We start from the raw sequence: 26,081 nt of genomic DNA, 5'->3' as shown, positions 1-26,081 counted from the left end.
GAAGACCTGGATATCAATCCACACATCTACGAACACCTAATTTTTGACAAAGAAGTAAAAAAATATAAAATGGAAAAAAGAAAGCATATTCAATAAACGGTGCTGGAATAACTGGATATCAACATGTAGAAGAATGAAAATAGATTCATATCTATCACCATGCACAAAACTCAAGTCCAAATGGATCAATGACCTCAGTATAAACCCAGCTACACTGAACCTCATAGAAGAGAAAATGGGAAGTACACTTGAATGCATTGACACAGGAGACCACTTCCTAAATATAACCCCAGCAGCATAGACACTGAGAGAAACAATTAATAAATGGGAATCTAAAATGCTTCTGTAAAGCAAAGGATATGGTCAACAAGACAAAACAGCAGCCCACTGAATGGGAAAAAAATCTTCACCAACCCCACATCGAGTAGAGGTCTGATCTCCAAAATATACAAAGAACTCAAGAAATTGGTCATCAAAGAACAAATAATCCAATAAATAATTGGGGTACCGACCTAAACAGAGAACTCTCAACAGATAAATATAAAATGGCTGAAAGATACTTAAGGAAATATTCAACATCCTTAGTCATCAGAGAAATAGAAATCAAAACAGCTCTGAGATTTCATCTTATACCTGTAAGAATTGCCAAGATTAAAACCACTGATGAAAACTTACGTTGGAGAGGTTGCGGGGTAAAGGGAACACTCCTGTATTGTTGGTGGGAGTGCAAACTGGTATATCAGTATGGTGATTTCTCAGAAAATTAGGAAACAACCCTCCTCAAGACCTAGTAATACCACTTTTGGGTATATACTCAAAGGATGCTCAATCACGCCACAAGAACATGTGTTCAACTATGTTCATAGCAGCATTATTTGTCATAGCCACAACTTGGAAACAACCTAAATACCCCTAGATGGAAGAATGGATAAGGAAAATGTGGTACATTTACACAATGGAGTACTACACAGCAGAAAAAAGATGACATCTTGAAATTTGCAGGCAAATGGATGGAGCTAGAAAACATCATTTTGAGTGAGGTAACCCAGACCCAGAAAGACAAATATCATATGCACTCACTCATAAATGGCTTTTAAATGTAAAGCAAAGAAAAACCAGCCTACATTTCACAATCCCAGAGAACTTAGACAAGAAAGAGGACCCTAAGAGAGACATGAATGGATCTAATCTACATGAGAAGTAGAAAAAGACAAGATCTGAGTAAATTGGTAGCATAGGGACCATACAAGACGGCAGAAGGGGAGGGAAGAGGAAGTGAGGGGAGCAGAGAAAAATATATAGCTCCTTAAAAACAATTTTTAAAAAAGCACTTCAGTCATACTTATCTGTTTTATTATTTTTTTATGTCTATGGGTGTTTTGCTTGCATGTTTTCTGTGTACTGCTTTCATGCCTGGTATCCTCAGAGGTTGTTCAATCTCCTGAAACTAGCATTACAGCCTACTGTGAGCTGCTGTGTGGGTGCTGTAAACAGAATTCAGGTCCTCTTCAATAGCAGCCAGTGCTCTTAACCACTGAGTCTACTACCCAGAAAACCAACTGCACTGGTCTTTGCTCATGTTCACTATGCCAAAGTTTTTCCTACCTTGGTACCTTTATAGAACCTATGCAGTCTGTTTGAAATAATCTACCTTTCTTCTCTTTCATAGCTGGATCATTATCTTTTAAACTTCAGCTTAAATTTCAGCTCCTTGGAGAAGTATTTCCAGAACCATCTAAATCTCACAGTTTTCATGTTCTTCACTTAAGCCCTCGTTCTCCACTGTAAATCCAATACCTAGGAGGTTTCAACATTGAGGGAGAAGCTTCAACTTTTTCTGAAGAATATCAGAATATATTCTTCAGAATTTCTGAAGATAATAGAAAAAATCATTACTGGGTTCTCAACCTCTCTTGCAGGATCAGGAGAAATCACATGACTTTTAAAAGGCTTTGCAAGCCTGGCATGGTGGCTCACACCTATAATACCAGCATTCAAGAGATTGAGGAAGGAATATGGCTGCCAAGGCAAGGATACCCTAAGGTGTATAGGTTTAGCACAGCAGGGTTACAAATCAGCAAACAAAGTCTTTGCAAACAGGAAAACGAAGAATCAATAAAGAACAAGCTAGGTTGAGGATGTGTTAGAAGAGGTCTGGAGGTAGGAGGAAAGCATTTGAGGAACACAGAGGATATTCTGGGACTGTGTTGCTATTCAGTGGTAGATGACTTTCTTAGTTTGTGTGTGATACCGAGTTTAGTCCTCAGCACTGCAATAAGCAAACAGCGTTTATTTTTAGAAACATCTTAGAATGAAAAGACAAAATTGACACTGGGATAAAATACTTATAACCACTTATCTGATGAAGGACTTGTATCTTAGAATATATAAATAACCCTCCACATTAGTTAAATAGTCTAATTAGAAAATGGGCAAAACATCTGGACCAAAAAGAAGAGGTACAGATAGCAAATGAGCACTTGAAAACATGTTCCACATCACCAGCCACCAGGAAAATGCAAATGGAAACTATAATGAGATATCACTATGTACTCTTTAAACAGCTGCAACATGGTGACAATATCAAGTGTATCAGTCCATGTATAACTGAGGTAATGTAAATGTGAATAGCCACCCTAGAAAATAGTTTGGTGTATTTTTCAGAAAATTAAAACTACACTTTTCCAATAATCTAGAAATTGCTTTCCTGGGAATTCACTTCTAAGAATTGAGCACCTTTATCTATAAAAACTTGTACATTCTTTAATAGTCAAAGCAATTTTAAACAAAAAGAGCAATACTGGAAATATCAGCAGACTTAATTTCAACTTACACTACATTGTACTGAGGCATGTACACACACACACACACCAAACAAAACCCAGCAAACAAAACCATGCAGAACAATAGAATATAATATTAAATCCAGAATAAGACTACACTGCTGTAGTTGCCTGATTTTTGACAAAAGGAATAAAAAACATATCAGATAAAAGAAAGCCTTTTAATCAAATGGTGCTGGGAAACTGATTGTTTGCATGTAGAAGACGAAAACTTGATCCAGACCTCTTGCCCTGCACAGTAATAACTAAGGTGCATCAAAGGCTTGACTTACAAACCTGAAATTCTGGAACTGCTAAAGGAAAAAGAAAAGGAAACACATCAAGATATAGGTTTACAAAGGACTTTCTGAAAAATGACTCAAATAGCTTAGGAAATAAAATCAAGAGCTGAAAAATGGGCTTGCATGAAAGTAGAAAGCTTCTGCACAAGCAAAGAATCCAGTCAAAAGAGAATCCAGTAGGTGTGTCCAAGCTTTCTGCATTGCAACACCATGTTCTCATCTAAAGCATCATGTTCAAGAACTGCATAATTGAATTACAATAGAAACTGCAAAATGAAATCTCATAATAGTTCAAGTAAGTTTATGATGTTGTGTTAGGCTGTATTTATAGGTATCCTCTCACACATGCACAGAATGAGAAAAATCTCTAGTTATACCCTGGACATAGAATTAATATCTGTAACATATTAAACACGCAGACAACTACTAAGAAGAAACCAAGCAATCTAATGAATAAATAGGTCAAATAAAGTAAAGAGACAGTACTCAAAAGAGATGTGCATATGACTAATAAGTATATAAGAAGGTGCTTAATCAGAGAGCTACAAACTCAAGGTGCACTGAGATTCCATTTCCACTCAGTCATTAAGGAATCAAGTAACAAACACTGGTAAGTGTGAAGAGGTTGAAGATTGCTGGTGGCAATATAAAGTTGTGCCACCACTATGGAAATCAGAGAATGAAAAAGAGAAATAAAAAAGGACATGACTGCTCCTAGGTGTGGTAGAGGAAGTTTATTGTAGATAAAAAGAGGGAGCATAGCCACATCTGGGAGAATCCAGAGTGGGCATGGCCAGTCTGAGCTGGGCTATGTGAGGAAGGGGTGGAAGATAGGAGAAAGGAACCTCTGACCAAGAAGGGCAGCCTGGTCAAGAAATAAGCATAACTAAGATGGCTGAGTCATATAGGGGCCAGAAGTACTGGGGAGAGTAAAGCCCAGCCCAATTTGGGTTGAGTTCAGGGTGGGGAATGGAGTATGCCAGTCTTGAGGTCCCTGTAACCGGTAGACTGTGGGGTGCTGGGAGAACCTGGTGGCCACCTTCTGCGTTGATAATGTACCTTAGTTAGCCATTTGTCCCAGGTTTGAGACCTAACAGTCAGTATGGAGGTTCCTCATAAAAAGTAAAACGGAGGGGCTTTTATTAAACTCAGTTGGTTGAGTGCTTGCCTACCATGCAGGAAACCCTGGGTTCCATCTCCAGCACAGATAAAACTGGGAGTGGTAGTGCACACCTATAATCCCACTACTCAGGAGATGGAGGCAAGAGGATCAGGAGTTTAAATTCATACTCGGCTGGAAGTTTGAGGCCATCCTGTGCTACATATGAGCCTTTTTCTTCCTTTTGGCCCAGCTGGGGTGAAGCCCTGAGGCAAACAATCCAGACTTTTTGTATAAAGGGGTATTAGGGAGCTGAGGTGATGCTTCCAACCAAACACTCCACCTTTTGTTTGCCTGGGGGCTTCACCCCAGCTCCTGATAGAAGCCCCCTCCCCTGAGAGCTGCCTCAGTCCAAACTCCACCTTTGAGAAAGCCCGCCAAATGGTGATCAGGTATTTGCACCTGGCATTGTGTTTTCAGAAACTTCATTCATTTTGTTTTGAGCTATGGAAATCTACTAGCTAAAGTGTAAATACAGGAAAAAAATAAAGGTGCTAGGAGGCAAAGGGAAGACACTTCAGTTGACCAAGACTGAGCCCCCTGCAGTCGCAGAGGCTGCATTCATTTTCATGTGTCTCTGAGTCTTCATTTCTCAGACCCGTGTGAACCCATAAACCAATGACGAGTTACACCTGACATGTGACCAAACCCCAGAGATGCTTGTACATTTATACTTAGTGCAGCACTATTCACAATAGCCAACATATGGAATCAACCCCAGTGTCCATCAATGGATCAATGGATAAAGAGACTGTGGTGTACATACAAAATGATTTGATCCAGCCATAAAGAAGATTGAAATTGGACTGGAGAGATGGCTCAGTGGTTAAGACCATGGATTTCTCTCTAAGAGGACCCAAGTTCAATGCTCACAGCTGTCTATACTCCAGTTCCAGGGGATCTGACACCCTCACACAGAATTTCCTTTTTCCTTTCCTCTCCTCTCCTCTCCTCTCCCCTCCCCTCCCCTCCCCTCCCCTCCCCTCCCCTCCCCTCTCCTCTCCTCTCCTCTCCTCTCCTCTCCTCTCCTCTCCTCTCCTCTCCTCTCCTCTCCTCTCCTCTCCCCCCCTCTCATTTTTCAAGACTGGGTTTCTCTATGTATCTTTGACTGGAACTCATTCTGTCTTTTAGGCTAGCCTTGAACTCACAGAGATCTACCTGCCCTTGCCTCCTGAGTGCTGGAATTACAGTCATGTGCCATCACTGGCCAGATCATACAGACATTCTTGAAAATAAAACCATCATAGAAATGGGGAACAAATTAGTATTTGTCATGGGAAATGGTAGGATTGGACAGGGTATACAACTACAACCAGTTGCCACTACAATTTCTTTGTGTTGATACATTGATTCTGTCTTGGATATAATGGTGTTTACAGAAATTTGTGAGTGATGCATTCACACAGATCTCTGCATATGTGCATGTATACACACACACACACACACACACACACACACACACACACACACATATATATATATATATATATATAAAGTGTAATCAAAACTTGAAAGTAGAATGTTAAGTTTTAGATTATACCAATAATTTCGTAGTATTGATGTTAATCTATTTGTAAGACATCCCCCTTGGGGGGAAATAGGTGAAGTATACACTGTACCTGAGTATGGTTTTTGTGAAACTTCCTGTGAGTTTATAAATATTCAAAGAGGAAAGTCAAGAAAAATTTCTTATCACTGTTTCTTTGTATGGTGTGTTCAGCATGTCACTTGGGTTACTTTAAGGACCCAGAAATTAGTTTGGCAAGAACACAGTCTTGTCAGTGACTAACCAAGTATTAAATGTTGCCAAGTCAGACTCATTTCCTAATAATCATTTATGAAAAGTACTCTCAGCTCAACCCCTGGACCATACAATATTTGCATCCTTTTATTAAACATTTTTATGTCCAAATGTTTTTATAACTTTTTACTTAGTTATTTTTGAGACAGGTTCTCATATATACCAAGTGTAATGGTCTGTCCTGTCCCTTCAAGAAACAAGCCCTGCCCACTTCCTCCCCCATCCACAGAGGCAAACAAATCTTCCTTCTGCTTCCAGCCTGAGTCCTTTCCTTTTCTATCTCTCTCCCAAAGAGGCAGCTTCTGCCTCGCTCCCTTCTCCCCTTCCCCCTCTCTCTTTCTCCCTCTCTCTCTGCTCTTTTCCCTTCTCCCCTTCCCCCTTTCCCTTTCCCCTCCATAACCCACTAAATAAACACCCACTTTCTTTGCATGATGTGCCTAATAGGTCTCTGTCTCTCACCTGCCATATGGCTCCCTGCCTGGGATGGACTACCTTCATGGCCTGCCATGGTCTCATGGCCCGCTGCCCACTCCAACCACTCAGGAACCTGCAGCGTTTTACTTTTACCACAACATTGGTCCTTGTGACTCAGCCAGGCTCTCTCCACCTTTCCTCCTGCCCATGGGTGGGCTGGCTGAGGAAATGTGGAACCCTGGGCTCAGGAACGAGGTTTCTTTACAACATCTCTGCCTGAATGCTGACATCTACACACACCAGCAGCTTCAGTGGTGAGTTTTCCCCTTCCAGTCAGTCAATCACAGCCTTCACTGCTATAGTTGAGCCCATCACTGACAGTCATCTCGGGTTGCTTCCCATAGCTAAAAACATGATCGGACAACCCAGGGTTAGTCCATCTGTGCTAGCACTGAACATGCTGAGTAGTGTGGTTGCCTTGGGGCCCAGAGTCCCTCGGATTTTCCTTTTTCTTTGGTTTTCTTTTGAACCACTTATCAGTGGTCCTTGCTGTGAGAGACCACTCACAGCAGCCTCTAGCCTCTGGTTTCCGAGTCACTCAGACCAGAGCCAGTCAGGCTTTACTCCCCCTGACATACCTGTAGAGAGGAGATGTCCTTCTATAGGCCCTGTGGTGTTTGTTCGCCGTTTTCATGTTTTCAGCTATGGTATAAACCCTCAAACTATCAGCCACCCGCCTGTAAATGCTCTGCTGGTGTCCCACCCACTCTGCTTTTCCTCAAACTATCCCTGCCACCACTACCGCTGATCCCATGGAAACGACAAGATTAGTTGGATCAGAGAGGCAACTGTTTTCAATTCCAGCCTTTGCTCCCTGCCATGGCTTGTGGTGTGGCAGCTCAGCAATAGGGCAGATCATGCCTCTAGGTCTCTCTTGTTATTATATTTAAATTTCCTGCGGTTCAAAAAAAACTTCTCCATACAACATGTGACTGCTGCCATTTTGACTGAGGTTAGGAGACCTTACTGTCATTTTAACTGAGGTCAGGTGACTTCACTGCCATCTTAACTGATACCCAAGTCAGGTGACCAAGTCCTGCCATATTTACTGAGGTATTTCCTGCCTGGTTCCCGGTGCTGACTCTGTTACATGTGTGTTTTGTGCAGTGAATGACTTTGGTAGGACCCACCAAAAGCACCCACTTTGCCCAATTCCTGTTCTCTCTCTCTCTCTCTCTCTCTCTCTCTCTCTCTCTCTCTGTGTATATGTATTTAAATATGCCTATGTTTACTGTTAGATGTTATAATTGTCTGTTCATTGTATCTCATTCCAGACTACAAAGCAATAAATCCTATGTTTTAAATTGGTACGTACTTATAAGTCTCTTAATCCAACCCTGCTTTACCTGTACAGTCAAGCTCAGGCTCAGCTCTCCAGGCAGATTCTATACTGTAGTTATAACTCATCTATACCGAGTAAACAGCCCTCAACTCCTCAGAGATCTGGGGAATACGGCATTTAAATATTTAATTATTAAAAGACTTTCCATAACAAAAAGAGACAGGTTGGTTCCTAGCAGCAGCACTCTACTTCCTTCAAAGAAGTCAGAAGACAAATGCACAGAAAAACGTCCATCTGCAATTTGCTTCAATTGCCAAGCACTGACCACTGGGAAAAACTGTCTTTCATCTAAACTGAAGATCACCAGACGGTGGACCAAATTGCTAGAATTGATAGCCTAGCTGCTGAGATCAAGGTAAGCTTATCTTCCTATAAATTTCTTAGCCCACAGGATCTTTTGGAGCCTGGCAGGCCCTGTGTTAAACAGCAAAAGGCAAATATGATCCTCAGCAAACATGGAGGATCTCTATCTACCCTGAGGAGTAGCTCTGGGTGCCAACCAATTAAGTTCTCTGTTGTTTTAAATCAATAATTCAAGTAAAATTTCATCCTTCTCAAAGATCTCTGATGCAATTTGACAGCTGAGAGGTTTTGTTAGTTTAAAAGGACAGCCTCACCAAACAAGTTTCAGTAAAACACAAATACAAGTTATTAAGATGTGTACCTGCATGTTATAAAGGTGTGAGGACAAATACAAGTTAATCAAGTTTCTCTCTCATGTTGCCTTCTATAGTCTTAATAAGATCTTTCATTGTTCAAAAATATCTGTCACAGTTATTCTGACATAAATATCCTACTATATATGTCTAAATATCCAATGCATATGTCTAAAACTTATGTTTTCACAAACCCAAAGAATCCTTGTGAGTTCCAGGGAGCCAAATTGAAGGATCCACCTTATTTTTTTTTCCTAAACTTAATGTTCTCTGTTCTGCCAATACCTGAAACAGGTGTAAGAGACACCAGACATTTCCATAACACAAACATCAGACAGGAGCAAAGAGACCAGGTATGCCAGGATGTGACCAGCACTCAGATTTCTCAGCCCCCCCCCCCGCCCTGCACACAGATGAGCAGGAAGCAGTCTTGAGAACCCGCTGCCCCAATTCCTTTAACCTGTTGTGCCTAACCTCCTGCTTTTTTTTATTATAAAAAAGAGATAGGAATGTAATGGTTTGTTCTGTCCCTTTAAGAGACAAACCCCACCCACTCCCTCCCCCATCTGCTGAGGCAAGCAGATCTTCCTTCTGCTTCCAGTCTGAGTTCTTTCCTTTTCTGTCTCTCTACCAAAAAAGCAGCTTCTGCCTCTCTCCCTTCCCATTTCTCCCCTTCCCCATCCTTTGTGTGTGTGTGTGTGTGTTTCTCTTTCTCTATGCTCTTCTCCCTTCTCCCCTTCCCCTTTTCATTTCCTCTCCATAACCCACTAAATGAATACCCACTTTCTCTGCATGGTGTGCCTCATAGGTCTCTGTCTCTCACTTGACCCACGGCTCCCTGTCTGGGACCGGGTACCTTCGTAGCCCGCTGTGGTCTCGGGATCTGCTGCCCACTGAAGCCACTCAGGGAATGGTGCCTCTTTACTTTTACCATAACACCAAACTAGCCTCAAATTAGCTATGAAGCCAAGGATAACCTGGAACTCTAACTTCTCCTTCTTCTCAAATACTGGGATTACAGGCATGTGCTACCACATACAACTTACTGTTTTTTAAAAAAATGTTTTTAGTTAGCATAGAAAGTACACCTTTAACATTTTGAAAATCTACCTGAAAAGTTGCTTGGTGTGATGTTCCCCAAAATCTATTACACTTAATATATCTTAGATATAGATATTAAGAATTTAATTAGCTCCATACTCCAATTAGTTTAATTTTAATTTTATTTGTTAGGTATTTTGCTTACATGTACACTATGTTTATAACAAGTATTACATATGTAAGTCAGAAGACATGTCAGATCTGCTGGGGCTGGAATTATGGACAGTTGTGAACTGCCATATGGGTTCTGGAAATAAACCTGGGCTCTCTAAAAGAAGAGCTAGTGCTCTTAACCACTGGACCATCTCTCCAACTCCTACACTCCAATGTAAGAATATAATGGGGCTATGTTCATACAGAGCAATGAAAGATGAAATTTGGCGTATACTTCTAAATTAAACACTCTACTGATCAACAAGCTACACTGACCCCAGCAGCTCACTTTCTCCTGTTTTCTAGCCAGCACATGGGAAACAATAAAAAATTCAATGCTAAGCTCATAAATTTCTTGACCTAGAATCTGGGGAGCATGAAAACATTTGGCATACTATCTGAAATTAATATAGACCCTCTGGTTGTACATAGGTTTAAATTATTAGAAATCTAGCTTGAATGATAACAGCGTACAAACCATTAATAAAAGACAGGGCAACTAGTGTAAAAAAATCAAAGAGGTTTCTACATGTTATTGTTTTGAGAAACACATGTTAAAAGGGTTGGCTTTAATACATGGCATTGACATATGAGGTCATTCTTTAATATTCAATAAAATCACAAATTAGTTTTCACTTTCTAAAATAAATTTTTTTCTTTTAAAATCAATCCAATTCCAATGAGCTGGCCTACTTATAACCTCAGTGCCATCAAAAAGAAACTGCCTTCTGGGTATGCTGCAGTTGTGTGGCCTGGATCGCAGGCTTTTGGCCCTGCTGAAGTTCTCCTGCTGTAGCAGAATAACTCAGGAAGGTAGGCTTAGTGTTTTAACCATACTATTTCCAACCTTTGAAGCTAGGAGGGGGAGGGGTAAGAATCAACTTCCTGCTGTTTTTAAAGTTTTAGGACAGAAGGCTCAACCAACTGAATTTGGTGCTCCATCTTTCTCTGTGGTCTTCGGTCTCTTTCAGGTCAGGTAAGGAGCCACAATCCTGCCAAGTAGATCTCACTGCTCCCATAGATGTTCCACTTCTAAGTTTTGACGTGCCTTTTTTCCTTTCAAATTTTCTGGTCTTGCCTGCAGAGTATGGGTTCTTTTCCTGTTCCTCTTCACCTACTCATGCCAGGTGAGGAACCATGGAGACCAGCCACCTAAAGCTATTTAACAGATGCTCAAAGTGAGGGCTGGCACTTAACACTTGGGCTGAGAGCAGAGATTTCCGGGTATTCAGCAAGTTCCATCCTCAGGGCTATGTTACTACTTCCCGGCTTATTGTCACAGCCTTCCTCCAGGACCACTTCCAGAGCAAATGGGTTGGCAAGTGTGGTAGTCTCCATTTCAATGGACAGGAGTTCTGGTGGAGGCTTCACTTAACTACTCCATTGAGAACCATACTATGAATGGCACTAACATCTGAGGCTTATCTGATAGCCCAGGTAAAGCTTTCTTAATCTTCCTGCTTGCACTTCAAATCAGTGAACTACTGAGCCAAGGAAAAAGGAAATGACTGATAATGTTGACAATAGAGCCATTAAATTGTTTTGTTGTAAGGGACTTGCTTAGAGGCAATGATAAGATAATTCTCAAAATGCCAACAATGTGGGGGCACCAGGATATCTTCAGTGTGACTCTGAAACAAAGTATAATTAGAAATGGTTAGTTTGTTGATAGAAACACACACACACACACACACACACACACACACACACACACACACACACAGAGGGAGAGAGAGAGAGAGAGAGAGAGAGAGAGAGAGAGAGAGAGAGAGAGAGATATCCCGGAAATGGACATCAAGCAATATAAATGTCAAACATAATTTCTAGACTTTCAGTCTGAAAAGTGACAGTGGCAAGAGACTGCTGGTTAATGTCTGCACTAGTTCACCACGGTCTCAGACTTATTTAATTTGAAACAACTTTCAGGTCAAAAAATGGGTTGAGTCAGAAATCAAAGCAGAAAACCATTACCTAGGGAGTGCATGTGGAGGGTAGGGGAAACAAGGGACCTAGGTAGCCCCAGAGAATGGCTGAGAAGACCTTGGCCTGTCTATCTCTGCTATCTAGGCCATCATTAGAGGAATTAAGAGTTAAACTTCAATTGCTAGATCACTCAAGTCCTGGGATTGACCAAGGCCAAAATTAAATGCCCATTATCTCTCCTCCAATGGAGTAGAATGAAATAATAACATTTTTCAATCTTATTATAATCTCCGCTGTTAAATTGGGAACATAGAACCCAGTCCCTCGCATCTATCCTAGACTCCAGGCCTGAGAGTTGTATTGGTCTGGACTCCAAATCCCAGCATACCAGGTCCTGACCCCTCCCTGGGGAGGTCAGGACCACTCCCACGGGGTACTTAAGTGAACTCCCAAAAGAGAAACGCATGGTACCTTTTCCTTCTTCCTAGCGGTCAAGGGTCAAGTTCGCAGCCTCCCGGTTCCTGCTTGGGGGGCCACCCGAGAGCTCAGGAATCCCATTAAACCTGGATATTTTTTAATTTGGCTTGCTTTGATTTGGCTTGATTGGGATTTTGTGTTGACAGAGAGCTCATGTTAGGAAAAATTCCCAACATCTGGAGGCCCCACTGGGTAGGGCAGCCCTTTTCATGTGGCCCTAGGCCAAGTGTCTAAAGTCCAGTGAATCTGCACTCCACACAACACGCTAAAACTGGTTCCTGGGCTACAGCCGCTGTGTCTTGGTGAGTCCCTTTTTCTTGTCTATCCTATAAGGTTTTGGGGGGACCCATTTGTACTTCTTTTATCGATTATTGGTCTCTTGTTGAAGCCGTGAGCTTGTGCCAAGAGTTTGATCCCAGGAGCGGCCAGACCAGCAAGACTGGACTTGGCTGAGATGGACTTTGTTTGCTCCAGGGACACCTAGCTTTCAATTTCCATGGCCCCATTAGGCCTAACAGCTGTTTTAGCGGACATGTTGTAATAGGCTTAGGCCACTTGGTTGGGCATAGACTTTAAAATAGGCACTTGCAGTTTAAAGCCAGATTCACTGTCTCCCTTGGGATGCCTCCTACAAAATCTTTTTAAATTGAGACTGTCTGACACCATCTGTCCCAAATGGCTAATTTCCCTATGCACTAAGATTTGGCTTCAACCGTCCTCTGGGACCTTGAAAATTTTTGCCGCCATAAAGACAAATGGACAGAGCTTACATATGTCCATGGTTTTTGGGCCCTGCACTCTCACCCCTTCCTTAGTAGCCAGTGCCTCTGGCTGCATGGTGCTGCGAGACACTCCCTCCTCACTCCCTCAAGCCCATACTACCCAACCCCCCCCCCCCCTCTCGTGGAACTACATTCTCTACATTCCTCTCCTTCCCCCATCTACCCCCTCCCTTGGTTCAAGGTCAACTTCCACCTTACCCACCTTCCCCTCCCCCTCCTGCCTCATCTCCCTACCTTCCCAATCCTCCCTGTGTTCCCTTTTCTCTTCCAGATCTCTCTCAGATAGAAAAGGGGCTAGGTTCCTTCACTACTAATCCTTCTGCTTACCCATTTTATTTCTCAGTCAGCACCAGATATTCGGAAAGCGTTAAGAAAGGTTGAGGAGGGGCACCAAACCCCTATACGGGAATTGGTAAAAATGACCTTTAAAGTTGTTGTAACAATCTACAGCCTTAGCGGCTGCTCTAAGGTCACAGGAAGGGGGACAAAGGAAGCCAACCACGAGGCTCTACTTTGATAGAGTCCAGCCTAAGTCAACCTCACAGGCAAGCTATTTCAAGTGTGGCCTAAATGGTCACGTGGCACGATATTGCACTACACCTCCTCTGAGGATATGCCCTATCTGCCAGCAGCCTGGACACTGGAAATCACAATGCCCCCGTGCAGGCTTGTCCTCTATGCTTTGCCACGGAGGTCTAGCCTCACCAACATCGGCAAGTGAAACTGTGCCAGCCTTTGAACTTCTCAGCCTTGCAGAGGATTGATGCTGCCCAGACTTGGTTTATCCTGTAACCCTATCCAAGCCTAGGGTAAAACGGCAGGTAGCAGGTAAGTCCATTACTTTTAATCTCACTCAGGCCTTATGTTCCCCTCACCAATTTCAGTTCTGGGGGTAGACAAGACCTGTTCCTCCCCACTTAAAACTCTGCCACTGCCCTGCATTCTCGCAGGACAATTTTTCTCAAATTCTTAGTGATAACAGCTCACCCAGCACCTTTACTGGGAAGAGAAATCCTTAGCCACTTCCACAAAGCTTTGTTCTGCTTCTTGGAGCCCCTTTTTTACCCCACCCATCTCTGAGATTCTATTTTACAGGTTCACTCCTCCTGCCAGACGTGTGCCCAGGCCACCCACAAGGGGCTCTCCACATACATCAGTCTCTACACCAGCTTCACGGACACCAACTGGGCAAAGATTGGCAGGTTGATTTCACTCATATGCCTGCTCATAAAAAAAAAAAGAACCAAAATAAAAACTTCGTTATTTCTTAACACTTGTGGACACTTGCACAGGATGGACAGAAGCGGTTCCGGTCTCCAGGGAAACAGTGGATGTGGTGGCTCAGGTACTCCTGGACCACATCATTCCTCAGTTTGTTGTCCCAAGAACCACCCAGATGGACAATGGACCAGTCTTCACTTCCAGGGTCATGTAGCTTGTGTCAGAAGCTCTCAATATCTCCTGGAAATTCCACACCTCCTACCATCCACAATCCTCGGAAAGGTGGAGAGGGCCAATGGACTCACCAAACAACAGCTAGCCAAGCTCTCCATTGAACTCAGGTTATCTTGGCCCTTCTCCCCATTGCCTGTACTCACCTCAGGGCCACCCCACATTCCCCTATGGGCCTGAGCCCTTTTGAGCTGCTTTATGGCAGGCCCTTTCTCCTTAACCATCACCTTCCAAACTCCTCCACTGGGGGTACCTACCCTACCTCTCCCTTTTAAGGTTCCTTCTCTGTTCACACACTGACAGTTGTCTCCCTGCCACCACACCAGAGGACCCTAATGCCCCTAAACCTGCCCCGCTCTCCCTAGGGGACAGAGTACTCCTCAAACAGTTAACTCCTAGGTCTCTCAAACCTCGATGGACAGGACCTCACATGGTAATCCTCACCAACCCCTCAGCTGCCAAGCTCTTGGGACACCCATGCTGGTACCATCTCTCCAGGCTCAAGCGGGCACCTACTCAGGACACTTGGTCTGTCCAGCAGACAGGACCTTCCACCCTCCGGTTTTCCAGGATGCCACAATGAATGGCCTACCTTTCCTCATTCTGGCACACTCATCTTTGGTAATAACAATATGTTTTTCCTAGACATCTGCCTTCTCATCTCCCCCAGGGAACATCTCTGGGATGACAGTACATGGGATGCCTTTCCAGCCACACCTCTTGCTGAGCGTGGACCCACCAACACCTAGGTCTCCCCTTCTCCACGTTGCCCTATACCGGCAGAAAGTAGCCAGACTTTTGTCAATGCCCCTTTTCCCTAGAGAGCCTATAATTATCACTTCAATTTCCTGTTATCCCTATATCCAAAGAGTCTGGAATGTTAAGTTGGGAGGGTAGACCTCAGCCCCTCACATCTATCCTAGCCCCCAGGTCTGAGAGTTGTATTAGTCTGGATTTCAAATCCCAGCATGCCAGGTCCTGACCCCTCCCTGGGGGGGGGGGGTCAGGGTACTTAAGTGAACTCCCAAAAGAGAAACATGTGGTCCCTTCTTCCTCCTGTTGGTCACATTTGCAGCCTCCCAGTTACCCCTCGGGGCTACCCTAGAGCACAGGAATCCCATTAAACCTGGATATTTTTTAATTTGGCTTGCTTTGATTTGGCTTGATTGGGATTTTGTGTCGACAGAGAGCTCATGTTAGGAAAAATTCCTAACATCTGCAACTAAAAATTCCCCAAATTTCTAACCTTACTTGAGAACAAATGAATGCACACCAAGTGAGTATTAATAAAACTGACATTGTTGTGTACATGCCTACATGAGTTTTTGTGTACCACAAAAGTTACCACTGGAGTTACAGTGGATTCAAGCTGCCTGGTTTGTGTGTTAGGAACTGAACCTGGATCCTCTGCAAGAGTCATCTCTTCCTTCAATCACCAATCCTTAGGTTTTATGTATTTTTGTTTGCTGGGTTCTGAACTCAGAGCCTCACGTATGCTAAGCATGTGCTCTACAACTGAGTCAAATCTGCAACCAATATGCTTCAGTTTTAAAACTAAAACTAAGAAACATCAAAAACAATACAAGTGAGAAACAGCTGAGCTTGCCTGTTTGACAGTGTTGTCATTTTGTTGAAGAGTTTTCAGATATCATTTCCATTGGCATGATGGTTGCTTTTTTGAACAAATTGCTCTCTCAACTGAAGTAAAGGAATTGAGCAAATATTTTATAATATGTACTCAGATGGGTCCATCAGCAGATGTTCACCAGCCACCACTAAGGATGAGAAGACTAAGGGCATAAGTCTGGGAAGTGACCAGAGTTTAGACCTATTCAGGGAGCCATTTGGTTTCCATACCAGTGTGAACTAAAGTTGCCAGGGAAAAAAGCAGCACTTGTGTGCTACATGCTCTATAAGGCTGATTAACTGATCAGAACAACTTCAGTAGCTGTGGAGAGCCAGAATTTTATACAGCCAGAGGCAAATTACCTTGCTATCTTTACTTTCCTTAATAGCCATTCACTGGTGCTTGAATGTTAATCCATAGTGTGATCATTAGGTAACAGTGTTTTAGGATGGACAAAGAGACCTTTAGCTTCCAGCAACTCAAATGCTAAGAATGTTATCAGAATGCATTTGTGACCTATAGCAGATTTCTCCCCTTTGCTGTAATATTTCCATCAATGGATCTTGAAACTGCTTTGATTTATAGTTTGTTCTTGTGGTTCTGTTACTGTAAAAACTTCATAAAACTGCTATCATACTGATACTTGTGATGAGCCTGAATCTATATTCTGGTGCCATGATCACACATATTTAGCTCCAAAAGTTTCCTTTGAGGCAAATGCTATGTTTTGGGACTGGTAGATTTTGGCATCCAATCTGATTAGATTTTATCTAAATGCTAAGTTTGTCTATTTTCCCATTGGGTTGAAGTTTTCCCTCACAAATAGCACTGCTTTAACAGTAGAAAAAATTTCTATTAAAAAATTACTCATGTCTGTGACATTCCTGCTACATTTTATAGTATTTGTAGAACCAATTTAATGAATAATATTTAACTTTATCTATAAAATTTGGCCTGTAATACAATTTCCATTGTGCATATAGTCATCTAGATTGATGATTAAATGAACAAATGGCACTAGTGGTCAAAACTGAATAAAGTTTTTGGATTTCTTAGCCAAACATATTCTTATTAGTCTTTCTGTATCTAAAACCTACTGTTTTTGGAAAACATTCATTATCACTTAATGTCCTGGTTAGTTTTTTTTTTTTCCTGTTAACTTCACACAAGCTAGAGTCTGGGAAGAAAGAACTTCAATTAAGAAAGTGCTTCCATGAGATTGCCATCCTAGCACCTTGACACCCCAGCTGTAAGGTAATATTTTACAGAAAAGGCTTCAAATCTATAATTAAAAACATGTCACCTCTATGCCTGTTTTGGGATGTGATTCTAGGCAGAACTGACTGTCCTGTTCATCTCATGGGAGATCTGTTGACCCAGCATGCAATCAGTGCTCAGGTCAAACTGTGGTGGTCCTCTTTCTTAGCCTCTACCCTCTGTACTTCAAAATATTCACCACTGGCTAGCATTCTAATTTATTCTCAGCCTCTAGCAGCATGGTCTTTATTATGAGGAAGGCCAGCTGCAGAAATATTGGTGTGGCTGTTGACTTTATGCCTGTCCATGAAAGGGGAAGGGAGCAGAGCTGAAGGATTCTAATTTTCATGGAAACATCACTGAGCTCTGCAACTTTTTTCCAACTAAAACGCTTCCTGTTCAGCTTCCAAACAATCCTCCACTTCCCAGTGTTCTTGAACTTTGGCCCGAACTGTTTCTTAGTCTCTATGAATCTTATTCTATACTGCAATCAAGCAGAGACACTGTTTTCAGTTAGGGTTAGTTCCTTCAGTTCCATTTGGAACCAAGAGGATGGGAAGTCAGAAGACATGAGAGACTGAGCTTTGCTTCGGAGCCACCACATTGGACCAGAATGTCAGACACACATCACAAGGTCAGAGAGTGTCTTTAGTTTCATTCCCTCTGGACTGCTCATGCTGGGAGCAGGCTAAGAAGAGGCATATTTAAAGAATTCTAAATAAGCTGCTTGTGTATTTAGAAAGAATCACTTCCAATTATTTATATTGAATTTGTATTCATGAGAAAAAACCTCAGCCAAAACTAAAAGCAAACTTTTATAGAATGATCTGAATGCTATTTTAATAATTGTAAGGAGCTGGGAGTTTGTCTAGCTCTGGGCAAAGCCCTGGGTTTCATTCCCAGCATATGGGGAGGGGTGTAGAATGAGGATTCCCAAAAGATTCCAAAGTGTTGTGATGCTCTTAAGTGCCTATTCTGTGCACTGTGTTCCCTGCTAAACATATGTTTCTCCTCATCTCAGCTCTATATTTCAGGGTGATTAAACAAGCTCACGCTATTTTTAAAAACTAGTTTTATTAAACCAGTATCTGTCAAATGTACAGAAATTATAGAAGCATGTGGTAAGAAAAGAGTTTGATAGCACAAAACAGTATGAAAACCCACCAGTCTCCATTCCTAGAATCAACTAATATAGTTCTTGTTATGTTTCATGCAAATTTAAATAAAATATATTGGCATCTTAATACATAAGTAAAACTAAACTATATTTATTATCCTGTACTTTCCCACCACATTTAGTATTTTGGTGATTTTTCTATGTTTTTTGTTTTTCTGTGACTTTATTATATTTTATTGTAGAAATGACATATTCACCTAGTTCCTGATGCCACACTGTAGGTAGGACATTTAAGTTGTTCTAGGTTTTTTGTTTGTTTGTTTGCTGTTTTTCATTGCTTGATGACTGAGCCACATCCTCAGTCAATGACCTCTTATACTTAATAAAGTATCAACCAAGAGACCCAGATCCCAAAGCCTGGGTTCCTGTGTCCTAATGTCAAAACTGATTTCATATAAGTCAAGAAATGACTGTTAGTACTTTGGGCTTACACATCATTTTTCAGGAATAGTTTCCTCCCAACTCTCACTCACCAGACTTGAAGAGTATTACCATTTCCTAAACAAACACCAAACCCAGGGAGGGATCAGTTGAGGGATCTTGCCAAAGAAGACAGTCCCAGAAGGAACTCAGAGAATGTCTGAATCAAAAATAAGCACAAATCTCACTCACAGGGGGTAGTAATGATTTGGACATGGGTACATTTTAGAAAACTATCTGTGTGATACTGAAGCCCTATGATTCATATCTACCTATTATTGGTATGAACACACAATTATAACCTATCTATGTGCTTGCATATGCACACAAATATACACACCATCATCACCATCTCAAACCATCATCTTAATGTCCTGGCCTTTGGCTCAAACACAGTACACAGCTTAATTTGCTATTGAAAGTCAAAACTGATAAAGATTCTATATAGAAGCAGTGTTTTTAAATGCCTATTATTCAGTAGTCTGGGTTTAAATCAAGTGTAGACATTTCAGTGATAATTAATACATAATCTCGCATAGAACTTTGGGGTTCAGTTCACTGATTTAAATGTAATGAGTTCCAAAACGGTGGTGGCTGGTCATTTCTTTTGTTTAGAATGATTTCCTAGGAAAGTTTCCTAATTGTTAGGACTTAAACTACAGGACACCTGTCTCTGTCTCTAGTTTCTTTCAATGGCAGCATATATCCTATCAAGATCAAAGACCTAAAAATTTAGGGCCTTGTGGTAGAATGTATGTTCGGCATGCTTAAGGCTTTGGGTCTATCGTCAGTATGTGTATGTATGCACAGACACTCACATGCACACATAGATGCACACATATAGGGGCAGTATGAATGGAGTCTTGTGTGCTGGCTAATTTCTGCCAACTTGACACAAGCTATAATTATCTGAAAGGAAGTTAACCTCAATTGAGAAAAATGCTTCTGTCTGTAAGACATTTTCCTAATTAGTGATTGATGGGGGAGGGCTCACTTCATCCCTGGGCTGGTGGTCCTGGGTTCTATAAGAAACAGGCTGAGCAAACCATGTAGAGAAAAGTAGTAAGCAGCACCCCTCCATGGCTTCTATATCAACTCTTGCCTCCAGGACCTGTCCTGATTGAGTTTCTGTTCTGACTCCCTTCAGTGATAAACAGCAATGCTAAAGTATAAGCCAAATAAACTGTTTCCTCCCCCAACTTCCTTTAGATTACGGTGTTTCATTGCAGCAATAGGAACTGTAAGACATTTTGTATCCTACCAAGGGTAGAGGGCAAAGGGGGGCATACTGAAAGGACAGGACAGCACAGCAGTCTGCACAGAACAGGAGTAGATAGTGTTTCTGCAATGATGGACTCTTAGATGTGAAGCTAAAGACAACAAAACATGTGAAGATGCGCAGGCGATAAAAAGCCCTGGGTGGAATTTCTCTTCTCATAATAAAACCTTTATCTGCAAAGAACTTTGTAGTTTTAAGTTCTTTCACATAAAACACTGTGGCAGAGTTTGCTGCTTATTAAGAGTCATTGAGTTCCCATTCTGATCTTGGTCTCATGCCAGTGGTCTGGCCCAGGAAGTGAATCTTTAATCCAAGCCAAGTGGTTTGCAGTTTGGCTGTACAGTAGTTGCCTTGGGAGCTTTGGAAACCCCAATGCTTGGGTCTGGAGACTCCACCATAGACTGAATGTGTCTGGGGTGAAGCTCAATGGTAGAGCACCTGCTTATAACATATGCTGGACTATGATTTCTATCTCCAACACCAAGATCTACCTCACAAACATCTCAGAGTTGAGGACCCAGGCATTTTTCTAAAAGTTCCTCAGCTGAATATATATATATATATATATATATATATATATATATATATATATATATATATATCTCCAGCCCATATGGTTTCTCTTTCTCAGACTCCAATTACCTACTGTCAACCACAGTCAAGATATAGAAATTGAAAATTGCAGAAATCATGTATAAGCTTTACTCCACTGCTCTGAGTATCAGGATGAACTGTCATGTAGTCCTGCTCTGTTCTATCTGAGATGCAAACCATCCTTTGTCTAGAATATTCACACTGATCCACAGTGTATACACTATCTGTCTTATGACACCCCAGAAACAATACACTGATAGAACTTTTATTATCATTCATTATTATAAGCATTCCATTTTATTATTGCTGTTAATATTTTAATGTGTCTAATTTATAGATTAAATTTTCTCATAGGTATGCATGAATAAGGAAGATCATGGTACATATAAAGTGCAGTATTATCAAAAGGTTTTAGAAACATACTCACCAAAGAAGTCAACTATAATTTTCACCCAGGACTGAGAAGTGCTAATAAGAGCCACTCAAGAGGCTTCCATTCCTTTATGCTAATTATTGGCCTAGGCCAGACCATGTGAGTTAGTTCTAGACAGTGAGTAGTGAGTCTAGTAAGTGGTGGGTTCTGAGAAAGACTGTTTTACCAGATTATCTTCCTAGAAGCCAGGAATACAAGCATTTTAATAAATTCACACATTGATATTAAGTGTCCAATGTAGGAAAAGGAGTTCAGTCACCAAAATCTACAAGAGCCTAAAACTTCTACCCAGATGTGCCTGCAGTCCTGCAGAGGAGCACCTTCAACCTTCCAAATAGCAGCAGCTGCAGCATCTCCATTCACAGTCACTGTCATCCACACAGACTTGCACTCCCTAGAGGAAAAAGTCTTTGTGCCCTATCCTCATTTCTATTTCCCGGCCCCAGGCATCATTCAGTGTGTCAAAAAAAAAAAAATGGGGAGGAGGTTGAAAACGGTTTTTGGGAGCTTCTCATATCTTAAAACCACAGAACGCTTCAGCTTTCGCCCACAGGAGGAGTTTCCTGAGGCCTGGGAATGTGAGTTAGGATCCATTATAGTCCATCTGTAAATATGGAGTAACCGATGATAGGATGTTTTTGTTACAATGTGGGAGTCAAAAACAAAAAGAAGATGTGGAGTCTAATGCTTTGTCTGGCTTTTGGGAACCTATTCTTCAGTTACCTTGCCCAGCTTTAATACAAGGGGAGGTGCTTAGCTTTACTGCAACTTAAAGTGTCATGCTTTGTTGCAAGTCTTAGGAGGCCTGCCCCTTTTTAAACAGAGACAGATGAGTCTTCGATTAGGGGAGGATCAGAAGGGAGGTGGGGAGAGAGAATGGGAGAAGAGGGAGGGGAAACTGCAGTCAGGATGTAAAATAAATAATCTAATTTTAAGAAAAAATATGAGGAGTCTTTCAGTACCTTACCTTCCTTCACTGTAGCATTCAGGAAAGAGCACATACTTCCTAGCAATTACAGAAACTGACTTGATTACTGGGAGAAACAAATTCAGTTAGTCAGTTTCCTGAAACCACTTCCTGAACCTAGGTCTATTAACCAAAAAGAAAAATCCATTTTCATTAACATCTTCAAACTTTGTCCCTCCATCCCATCCTAGGGGAATACTGAATTACACTATAAAAGAATGAATGGAAACTTAAGTCACTTCTGGCCTCTCTCCCTTTTCTTCCTCCTCTGGTCTGCACTGTACAGAAGGCAATTCACAGTGTTTGGGGAAATGCATTCCCATGCCACTGACTAGATTACTATGGTGAGCATCATGTAGAACAAGCTTTCCCTCAGCCCAATGTTACACAGCATCTGTTAACCCAACACTGGACACATACAGAGCATGTTTGAGGCTATTTTAGCAAACCAATGCACAGGGAATGAACAACAACAACAAAAAAGAGGTTTACTTGACAAATTGTTAACTGCCCACCCATCTATCAAAATGAAGCAAGGGAGTTGGGGGAAAACCCAGCCCAGCCTTCTTAGAGCACTAGAGGAAGTTGACCAAGGAGCTTTTGTGACCTGATACAAATGGGATATGGTCAGATATCCTGCAAACAGCAGTCACCCTCTAGAGAGAGGGGAAAGGAGAAGAGAGACGGGAAGGGAGAAGGGCATACACAAGCCAGTGAAAATAAATGTCAGTTTTACTTGTTTAAAATAGGGCTGGAGTCACACAAATGTGCATAAACTGTCACAAGAGTTGCCTGAAAGTGCTTGCGTGCTGAGTACTCAGAAGAGAGCTCTGGAGCCTGAGGAGAAGAGAGGCGAAATATCAGGCAGAAAAATTAAGAATAAGTAGGGGGAAGAATCCCCACTTTTCCATGACACCTTGTTTTTGGTTTTGGTTTCCCCCTCTGGCAGCAGACACCATGGCAAAAGGCTGCCCCACAGGACAAACAGCCACCAGTTTCAGAACCATCAGTCTCAAAAGGGTTTTCTAAATCCTATGCTCCACTCTTCCAGTAAGTTCCCAGTCTCAAGTTGCATTAGGATGCTTTAGGCTTCTTTACTGCCTTTGGACCTCTGACACCTCATAAGAGACTATGGGAGAGCAGAGAGCTCTGGATGCTGCTTCAGCTACATTTACACATCTTTCATCTCTAGGTCTTCCTCTGAGAAGGGAGGTGGCTAAGTAAGTGAACCCATTGAAGCAGGACGTGTTCTGACAGCATGTGATTCAGGACAGCACTGTCCCCTAACTTCCCTTTCTCCACTCTAGTTGTTTTCTCCAACACCATTCCTTACAAGCTGCTCTGTCCAGAGCCACCTTACCTGGATCAGCCCTGGGGCAGGGTTTGGGATCAGGGTGTTACGTGGCCCAGTTGGCCTTGGTCTCCAGAGGTGTTTCCCCTTCCCTGGCGCTATCCATGCCGCCCTCGTCTCTGCTGCGAGGGTAAGCCAGCAGTCGCATGGCGGGGGCGCAGGCGGTTTCCACCTGACGCACCTGCTCTTGACTCAGCCTCTCGCGCCAAGCGTACACAGCCTCTCGGGCGTCCCGGGCAGACAAGTGAAAGGGCCGATCTGCGCCATAAGCCGAGCCTCGCGTCATGTTGAATGCAAAGGCATCGAGCGTGGCCAGCGTCCGCAGCCCAGAGAAGCGCAGCAGGCGGCGCAGCTGGGCTTGGGGCTGCCACACCAGGTCCTCGTAGCGCAGCCTCAGGTAGCGACGCCTGAGCCAGGTGGGCGCGCCGCGCGCGAATAGCAGGTCGCGCAGCCAGGCCTCGCAGATCACCTCGAGCGCGCTGGTTAGGAAGAAATCGGCTCGCGGCGCGGAGGGAAGCGCACGAGCCTGGGCTCCAGGACGGGCACCCACGCCGTGCGCCAGAAGCACCCGGTGGAAGCGGTCGCCCCTCTGGCGCGTGCGCAGCACCTGGATGCTCTCGCGCAGCAGCCCGTGCCTAGACTTGAGGCGTGAGTTGTGCACCGCCCGCGGGTCACGGAAGAGCTGCACTACCTTCAGGTTGAGGCCCGGGTCACGTAGCAGGGGCACCAGCACGCCCAGGTCGAGCAGCCTCACGTCCTTGATGACCACCACCGGGTACTTGCGGCACTCGGCCTCCAGGGCGCGGAGCGGGACGGGCGGGCAACTGCTTTCGCAGGCTTTGTCCTCGACGAGGCCCACCTCAGAGCGAGCAAGGGGCGCGGCAGGACACAGTGGCGGCGAGCAGATGACTTTGTTGGTCCGCCAGCGGAAAAGCATAGTCGTGGTGAGGTTGGCCGAGTCTGCTGCTCGCGCCGCGGGGTCCCCGGGTTGCGCATACAGCCTCAGCACAGAGAAGTCACAGCGGAAGAGGGAGCGCAGCATGTCTCTTAGCGCGCCTTGTAGGCTCTCGGCGTCGCCAGGATACAGCGCCTGCCACAGATGCCACATAGGCTCGTACAAGTAGAAAACGTCCGGGTGCTGGTTGAAGAGTTCGCCCAGAAAGGACGAGCCAGTACGCCAGGTGGCATGCACATAGATGTGTTGCTTCTCCTGGGCCACCGCCTCCCCGACGGCGCTAAGGTTGCCTGGGGTCCCAGGGTATAGACCCGCGTTTTCTTCGGCCCGGGATCTCACCTCCGCGTTCTGCTCACGCTCTCCAGCCGCCGCCGCCTCCAGGCTCCATACGCCCAAGCTGCGCTGCAGGCCGGGGCAGTTCCTGACGCCCTTGTCCTGCTCGCTGCCACTGTCCAGTACAGAGGGGATGAACAGTAGCAGAAGCGTGTAGAGCACCAAGAGCAGCGTGAATTTGCAGTACTCTCGGCGCCTCCGCCGCCGGCCCTTCATAGTTCACCGAGCCCCCCTCCCCCCACTTCGCCCAGTGCAGAGCAGGCGCCTGGTGGCTGTCTCCTCTGCCTCGGAACTGCAGCTCCCGCCTCTTCGGGTCCCTCGGCGCTGGGTGGAGCAGAGCGGTCAGGCAGTGTGTCCACTAGAGGAAACTTGGGAGGCGGTGGTGCTGGCTCGCTCTGTTTGGCTCAACCTCTTGAGAGCACTCATTGGCTGGTTCAGCAGCTGCCCGCCCTGTCCACAGTTCCCGCAACTTCTCCCCGCCCTCTTAGCCTCCCGGGTTTGCTCACAGCCTAGCCATATTTGGACTAGGCTGCCACAGGCCAGGGACACTCTCAGGGGTGCACGGAGCCTTATTCCACTTCTCCCAAACTCCTTCAAAACGAAGTTAAGTCTTCATTAACCAACTGACTTCAGGCGAGGGAAGGTCACGTATGTAGAGAGTACCCAGTGACTGGACATGAACCCTACCCAGAGAACACCACTGTTTTATTGTTGGTGATTAGTTTGTTTGTTTTGCCATCCTGGTCCTAGACAAATGATGACTCGTCATGATCTACACGCAGTGCCCTCCTTAGCCCTGCAGTGGGTGTTGTGGAGTTCTGGATAGAGCACTCAGTGAAGATAAAAGGTACCTGCCTGCACCTTATGTGGTGGTTGGTGGAGGCAGAGAGACATTGCTGGATTCATGCAAGAAATTTAATGGGTACAATCAAGTAGCCTTTGTGAAATTCTAAGTGTTCTGTTGTGCACATTTTACAAGCATTCAGTTTACTCACTTGCACTATGATTAATTTCCAGTGTCAGTTTTCCTAAAGTTCCAGCCCTTAGGAGTTGATGCTACAGTTTAATCCACATGTATACAAGGGTATTTGCAGAACCAGAGTGGCAAAATGGTGAATTTTCCCAAGAAATGGGTGTTTAAAAGAACACATGTGCCAAATGGTAGATGAAAAGGTAACAGGAAATCTAAGAGGCAGATTAAGCTTAAAATTAAAATTTAAAAGAGAACTGAACAAATGTTGTTT

The 26,081-nt window shown here is 43.5% G+C and overlaps 1 protein-coding gene across 2 annotated transcripts in view; it reads right to left on the bottom strand.

Annotated features, from left to right (window-relative positions):
* The window catches only part of Chst7 (carbohydrate sulfotransferase 7), a 42,568-nt gene extending 17,347 nt beyond the window's left edge, over positions 1–25,221 (bottom strand). The window contains exons 1-2 of one of the 2 annotated variants that reach the window (XM_048461479.3): positions 23,559–25,221; positions 9,762–11,441 (exon numbers count right to left, since the gene is read on the bottom strand). In XM_048461479.3, coding sequence (XP_048317436.1) covers positions 23,596–25,053 — 1,458 coding nt within the window. In that variant the 5' untranslated portion in view covers positions 25,054–25,221 and the 3' untranslated portion in view covers positions 9,762–11,441; positions 23,559–23,595. Of the gene's footprint in view, positions 1–9,761; positions 11,442–23,558 lie in introns of those variants that run through there. The other variant, XM_048461478.3, reaches the window with a different exon arrangement.
* Positions 25,222–26,081: the final 860 nt, after the last annotated feature.

The sequence above is a fragment of the Myodes glareolus genome, chromosome X (genome assembly GCF_982192425.1).
Source record: "Myodes glareolus chromosome X, mMyoGla1.1, whole genome shotgun sequence".
NCBI classification, from domain to species: domain Eukaryota; kingdom Metazoa; phylum Chordata; class Mammalia; order Rodentia; family Cricetidae; genus Myodes; species Myodes glareolus.
This window is presented reverse-complemented; position numbering and strand designations above follow the sequence as displayed.